The 8,132-nt window shown below is 28.6% G+C and overlaps 1 protein-coding gene across 1 annotated transcript; it reads left to right on the top strand.

Annotated features, from left to right (window-relative positions):
• On the top strand, positions 5,427–7,909 carry LOC104766391 (protein CONTINUOUS VASCULAR RING 1-like). Its single transcript, XM_010490267.2, has 7 exons — positions 5,427–5,751; positions 6,443–6,495; positions 6,611–6,720; positions 6,905–7,072; positions 7,164–7,261; positions 7,341–7,467; positions 7,571–7,909. Exons 1-7 carry the CDS (start codon positions 5,608–5,610, stop codon positions 7,660–7,662), a joined length of 792 nt encoding a protein of 263 aa, XP_010488569.1. The 5' UTR covers positions 5,427–5,607; the 3' UTR covers positions 7,663–7,909.

Below are 8,132 nucleotides of genomic sequence, written 5' to 3'. Positions count from 1 at the left end.
AGTAGCAAACTGACAAACAAACAAACACCACAAAGACTTGAAATTATATTAATATGAAAGAAGAAGGTTCTTAACACACTATTGTCTTCTTGACTCGTGCAGCAATATTTCATCTTATCGAAGATATATCACAAATTCAATATTGGCACTTAGCAAGGAGAAGGAACACCTGAAGTAGTTCTGCGCTCAAAGTGTAAACTCATACTGTTAATAAAAGGAATACGTAGTTACTTCTACAATTCTACTGAATGTTTATCACACTAACAATCAAACACAAAAAGAAAAAGAAAACTATCAAAATTACACATCCTTTATTGGCTATTGGCTTTTGGCTATTGGTAATATGATAACTGTTTGACTGTAATATGACATAGGTTATTGAATTCCATACTACTATAATCGATTGATTTGTATTGTCAAGATTTTTTTATTCACGTTCTCTTTTTTATATATAATTTGTTCCATCTATATTTTTTTGACAAAAATTATTAAAAATATTTAAACACACGTACTGTCAGAATTGACAAAAAATTATTAAAAATATTTAAACACACGTACTGTCAGAAGATCCCTGATGTTAATTGGAAAAACAAAAGAAAAGAAACAGAGCTTTCTCTCACTCCGAAAGAAAGAGAGAGTTAAGAGAAAGAAGCTTCTCAGTTTAACAAAACAATTCGATTTTATAATAAAGTTATCTACGGGCTCAGTTGGTTGTTTTTTCTGGTATTTCCTGATCTTTTTTTTGTTTGTTCTTTAAATTTTGTAAAAAAGAAATTGGGTACTTAAGTTTCAAGTTAGTTAGATGAAAAAAAAAATTGTTTGATTAAAATAACAAAAAAATAAAATGATGCAACAAATAATAATTAAAATACATAAACAAAAAATTACCATTGACCATGATAATTTTTTTTATTAATTATAATAGGGCAATTCTCATAAATACAACTAAAATATGATTTTTCCAAAATTACCACTTTTAGTTTTATTTTCCAAAAAAACCACTAAAATGAGTTTTTTTTTTCAAAAATACCACAAAATTAAACTAAAGTTTTATATTCAAAACTAAACCCTAAATCGTAAACACTAAATCCTACACTCTAAACACTATACCTTAAATCTAAATTAGTCAACCAAACCTAGAAAAATATATTTTACATAATAAAATTTCAGTTTTTTGTGTTTGTGGCATTTTTGGAAAAAAGATGTTGTGGTATTTTTGAAAGAAAAACTTTCAATTTTGTATTTTTGGGAAAAAAAACATAAAATGTGGCATTTTGAGAATTTTTTCATTATAATATTTGATTCCAAACAACATAAAAACAAATATTATTTCAAAAAATACAAAAATATATATATGAAAACAACCTGCGGCGTAGCGCGGGTACTAACCTAGTCTTATATAATATGAGAAGGTTTTTCACAACTTTTGCTAAGGAGATGACACTTGGCTTACTATATTTCTGACACCTGTTTATTTTTTGGACCTAATTAACTATAGTTTAGACCTAATTAACTACAGGTCCATCAAACCAAAAAAAAAAAACCTATCTACATTTCCTTCATCCTTTCTTTAATCAAACACATATGCAGCCCCCAAGAATCTAAAGTCAATTTATATCAGTCTATGGTTAGTTTCATCTCGGAACTATACTAACATTAAATTAAATTTCTAGATTTAAATTCTTGGGTTTAATTTCTGTGTTTGAATCTTATATAATTTTCACGGGCACAAACAAAATCAAATTTAAGTAAGATGGTGGATAGGTATTATTTAAGTAAATTAGTTTAAATTTTTTAAAAATTGTTTATATAAAATTAAAAATTTGAGCTTACTTTCTGGAAAATTACGTAAGATTGTGAGATGGTTTTGATCTAATTCTATAATTATTTTGTTCGATTCACACTTATTATTTCAAACGTCATGGTATTTTTGAATTACATAAAATTTATAAGTTTTCATATTAGGAATTTCAGAATAAATTATGAACATAATCAGTTATGTTTTGATTTGAAATAATTCCATCATTTTATACATTGCCTTATACCCACTATTTTCCTCAATTTTCATTTTTGTTTATATTACTTCTCATTTTTAACTTATTATTTTGAAACACTTGCGAATTTATGATCATTAATATTTGATTGCAATCCCTTCTCCTTTTAAAGGCTCAAACATTCTATAAAGTTTAGTTTTCTAAAAACAACCTATTATCATACAAACACATCCTCTTTCAGACTATTGTGAAAACTGAAACATTTACTTTCTATAATGCATATGACCAAATTAATTACAATTAATATGCTTTATAACTGTATTTATTGCCATGAATGTGGTAACAATAGTATCGTTGTTCGGATCATCTGTTTTTGGAAAGTTTCTAACTTTAGAAGAAATATTATCTTACTAACAATCTCATGTGTATTTGACTTTAAAAGAATTTTAATATAATGATGTTGGGCGTCAGATTCTTAGAGTAATAGTTGAAAGAAACCTTACTATATTATATCATCTAATAATAAAGTAAAGCTTTCTATATTATTTGTTAAGCTTCAAAAGATTGTCATTTAATGCTCTCTTCTTTCACAAGTGTCATTTTGTTTCTTTTAATTTTTAGTGTAACAAATTTATTCAATTGAATTTACAAAATTAATTTTTTGCTTCACAAATAATTTGATGATTAAAGAGTTTAAATATATAAGATTATAATATATATATATATATATATTTGGGTTGTATAGGATAATGTCGAGTAATATTGGCTGTTTTATCTCCACACTTTAATATAAATAAATCACATGATCTTGATATTACATTATTTTATTTCAATTTCAATCTATTTAAATTAAACTAAAGTATATTTTAAGATATAATATCTAAATAACTAAATGAGAATTGAATATATTTTTTGATAAAGAGATAACTATGTATATTTTTGTTTAAAGAGAGAAGTGAATATATGTTTAAACTCATGATTTGATTAGCTAACATGCATGTTCATAGATCTATATTTATAATATATAACTATTGAATATATATTTAAAATAATATAAAATTTTAGTTATTAATTCACAATAATGTATTTTTATAAACGACACCCATTTTTTATTAACTTTTCTATTCTATCTCATCAATCCCATATGTTGTACTAACTCTCATTTTTGTAACTTTCATAATATTTATAGTAATGCAATGAGTGATTAATAATAGTATTTAGAAATATTACGTATATAAGAAAATATATTAATATGTAATGATTGCATATCTATAACTCTCACAAAGTTTATGTGACTCCTATAACAATGAAATACTCTCTCTGTTTTAATTTAGTTGTCGTTTTAGGTTTTCAATGAAAATGTTTGGTGAATATTCCAGTTTTCTCCCTATTGTTTTAAAGTTTTGACTAATGAAATATTTTAAAAATATATTAATAAAGGGTAAAACAGAAAATTTAATAGTTTTTTTAATTTGTGTGAGAAAACCTTAAACGACAAGTAAAAAATCGGAGAAAGTATAAATTACATTTACCTAATTAATATAAAGATTAGTGCATTTATTATCTAATTAAATAATAATTTTTTTATATGCTCTTAACTACAATTTCTCTTATAAACTAGATCATAACCCGCGGTACACCGCGGAACAAATTTTTATATATTGTATTTTGATTTAAATTTTCATTTATCTAATTTTAAAAATTTGAAACTTTTCTATATTATATTTTGATTTAAATTTTCATTATCTAATTTTAAATAATTCTTATTATAGAAGCACTAATTTTTGATTAGGACGGGTAATCATAACCCGTCATGTATTATAACCCTAATTTTTTTGATTATCAACAGATCTAGCTCAAATAAACTAAAATTTGATTCGCCATGGTATTGCCTTGCGGTATACCGCAATAATCACATGTACTCGTAGTAATAATCAAAGATCGATAATCAAATTTCCTGCTAATCACATGTACTCGTAGTATTGCCTCGCAATATACTGCAGTTCCTAGATCTTTGTTCCTATAATGTCATATAACCCGCCATACTTTTTTATTAGACTAATTTTAGAAGCACTATCGACACAATTTATATTTATAGAGTAATATATGTCCGTTTTTTAAAATTTGAGTCACAATATATGCAGAAAAATTTAGATTTTTAATGATTTCATGTATTATATAATGATTCAAAAAAAATAAAAATAAAAGAAAACTAAGATGAAAGAAGAATCAAATTTAAATTTTAAACAAATATTGCCTTTAATTGTTTTTCTATAATTTTAAATAGAATCATGAGTTAAATACATTAGTGAATATTTAAGGTAACAAATTAATGACTTTAACAATAAATGATGGCATGCCTGTAAATAAATCCAACTCTAGGATTTATTTCATAAAATTGCTGCAAAAATACTAGTATAGATAGAAAGATACACATTTTACTAACCTTCACATCTCAAATCTTATATAATATTTTATTTAATTAATATTGTCTTAACTAACAATCTTTAAAATTACAAAAAAAATATCCAAAAACAAAGTAAACTAAATCCGTGCTAGCACGGGGTGACTACTAGTCTAATTAATACGTTTGGGTTGGGTATGCCCTTATGGGCATTACTCATGGGCATAAACATGGCTTAAAATATGAGTCCTTAAAATATGGCTTAAAACATGGAGATTAAACTCTTTTCCTAGCAAAACTTTATCATTCCCAATCCCACCATAGGACTTGAAACTTTTCAAAATCTTAGTGTAGCTCATTTTAATTAACAAATTATATATTGCAAAGATTTGTAACATTATGTACTAAATCCTTACAAGTACAATATTTCAAAATCCTTTATATGATTGGGATTTTGTAAGGATTGGGATTTAGATTATCGCTAATAGATAATTTTTTTACATGAAACAAACGGGTAAAAGTTAAGGTGATCAGTAGATATCCAAAAACCAAAAGCTTGTGTTATCTTAACCTTAGCTAAATTATTGAAAAAATCTTATGATGCTATTATGTATATTTATTTTAATGTTTGAAACTTACATTATTTGTGACTAAGCCAATTATGTTCTATTCTAAAAATAATCAAAGATGTTGCCGGTTTTGATTACACACTATGTCATTATCCATGTGAATTTGTGAATGATTGGGAGAAGTTCATACTATTGTTTTAGTCCAAAGTCCACCTTACCATTTGTTTTTTTGTCAACAAGTAATGAATTACCTTAATCCAAAAACATATAAAATCAGAACAAATTAAATAAACAGTAATGAAAAGTGAAATATATAATAAAGTTCTTTTATGCAGCCAGATTCTCACAAATTTGATAATTGCTCTCTAATAAATAATTAAATAATTAGATTAGAGACATATTTATATGCTTTTTTGTTGTTGTTGTTTCATATGAAATAGTAACCAAATTTTATTTAAAACAAAAAAAAATTAATAATAACAAAGTTTCCGAAACAGACTGGAAACAGATACTACTCACCGTCGAATTGAGGAGTCAGCTTCTTCCTCGTTGAATCTTTTGACCTTTCTTCCATTGTTTGATCTCTTCTTCCTTCTCTTGTAAAATTTCTGGGTTTTCAATTTTCGTTTTCTCTCTGTTTATGGGCGACGCGAAACCTGGGATCGTCATGGCTAATAGAGATCGTGAGCTTCTGATTCCAGTTGCTCATTCCGGTGAAGATGATCACGATTCTACGCCTAAACCCTCTTCTTCTTCTTCTTCGTCTTCTTCTTCTGGTCAAGAGGTTTCTTATTGTTATCACCTTTTTTTTATTCCTCCTCGCGATTTTGAGAGTTACGTCGTTAGGGTTTTGGTAGGTTGTGAATTGTGTGAAGTTCGTTCTTCTGCGATTTAGGGTTTTCGATTGGCAAAATTATTCAAATTTCAATTGGGATTTTGTTAGGTTTGGGTTGAATATTAATCGTAGTTGATAAATTACGGACTTTGGTTTCGAGAATTTGACAAAGTTAGCTGAGCTGAGCTTGATCTGAGTTTTGAGATTGCTCTGTTTAGCTTGTTAATTGATTAGTGATACCAATGAACAAGCCAAGCAAACTACTTCAAATTTCAATTGATTTTTTTTTTTTTTTTTTTTTTTTTTTTTTTTTTTTNTTTTTTTTTTTGTGTTGAGTAGAGGAGTGTTTTTATTGTAATTGGTCAATCGCAGGGGTCGATGTTGTAGTTAACGATTTTGCTGAGAGCTTGGGGAATTTATTTTGGTAATGCGAGAGAGAGAGAGAGAGTTAGCTTAGCTTGATCTGTTTTAAGGTTGCTCTATTTTAGTTTCCTTAAACTTATAGTTGGTTCCTAGATGGTTACTGATACCAATGAACTTAGAAATTTAGTGCAATACAGAAGAAAGTGATTTCTTGTTTATCTGCAGTTCAGTCTTGATGTGTTTTCTGACCGAGAATTGCTTTATCTTTACTCTTTAGACATTTTACAAGTTGATCAGAAGCTGGGCATCAAAGAAGTTCATGACTGGATGGTATGTAGCTTCTGTCTTTCTTGCTTAGTCTTCTATTTTTTTTTTCCCTAAGCTAGTGTCTTATTACTTGTTCCACCAGTAGTCCTGTATATTCTGACTATCCTAAATCGTGCAGTGTAATCTTGCTTCCGATGGCGATTACTTTCTACGTGACTTGGTGGTTTATTCATTTCGTGGATGGATTTTTCTCTCCCATTTATACACATCTCGGAATTGATATATTTGGTAAGCTTCTTCCAGTCCTTCTATGTTGTTTGTTCATTGGCAATCACGAAGTAACTCTATGTTGTGTAGAAGAACTTCTTTGGGGGAATATATAAAAAACCAACATCATTTGGTTCTACACTTGGAAAAGAATGTAGAAGACAGTGTTTGATGTCAGTTTCTTTTTTGTAAATTTGCCTTCCAGGACTTGGTTTTATCACGTCCATTACATTTATCTTCTTGGTTGGGGTGTTCATGTCTTCATGGTTGGGTACATCGGTTCTAAATTTGGGAGAGTGGTTTATCAAGCGAATGCCATTTGTTCGTCACATCTACAATGCCTCCAAGCAAATCAGCACTGCCATATCACCAGGTACCGTTGTTTTGTTTCTTCTTTCTAATCTCTAGTTTGGTCGTTTTTGGTTTGAGTCTAAATTTTACAACGTCTCACCATTATATTGCAGATCAAAACACCCAGGCTTTCAAAGAAGTCGCCATTATAAGGCATCCGCGTATTGGTGAATATGCAATTGGGTTCATCACATCGACCGTTGTTCTCCAGGTCAGTTACAAGAAACCGTAACCTTCCTTCTGGAAATGAAGGTATTAACAAAACCTAAAACGTCTAAAAACCATTGCAGACTTACGCAGATGAGGAGGAGCTTTGCTGTGTATATGTGCCAACAAATCACCTTTACATTGGGGATATATTCCTTGTTAATACAAAAGATGTGATCAGACCAAATCTTTCAGTAAGAGAAGGCATAGGTAAAGGAAGGAAGGGACCCATCAACTGATTTTATATTAGAAAATGTTGGAAGAGTTTTGATTCGATCTCTGATCTTTACAATGTGTTTTATTTTATCTGCAGAGATTGTTGTGTCGGGAGGAATGTCGATGCCACAGGTTTTGTCAACACTTGATATGCGAACGCCTACAGAGAGAAGTAGAAGTAGAAACTAAAAAAGAAACAAAATTAGTCTTTGGCAGAAAGAAATGGTTTATCAAATTTGCCTGTTTACATTGTCTTCTTCGTTCGTGTTGGATTCTGATTCAGTTAATTTTCACATTTGATGTTGAATCATTCATTAGACAAGACAACAATGGTGGTTTTAGAAGTTGTGTTAACACTGTTGGTGTCTTATATGGCCTCCTAGACTCTCCTGTTACCTATTAATTAAGCTGTGTAATATAATCGATTTTTAGTCCCGATCCATTTTAAATTTTTCCTTACAAAGCATCATCAGCTAATGAATTTACATATATACACTTTTTTCAATAAATAGACAAATTTAAAATTCAATATAAAACGATTCTGTTAATTTTGTAATTAGTTTCGTGAACATTGTTTTAAGACGGGCTAATGGGCCCCCAAAAATATTGTGTCAGACTTTAAAACAGCGTGTAGTTCAAAGGTATTCGTGTTGCACTAC

The sequence above is a fragment of the Camelina sativa genome, chromosome 19, assembly GCF_000633955.1.
Source record: "Camelina sativa cultivar DH55 chromosome 19, Cs, whole genome shotgun sequence".
Taxonomy (NCBI): domain Eukaryota; kingdom Viridiplantae; phylum Streptophyta; class Magnoliopsida; order Brassicales; family Brassicaceae; genus Camelina; species Camelina sativa.
Note: the sequence above shows the minus strand (reverse complement) of the source record. Positions and strands in the feature narration are given on the sequence as shown.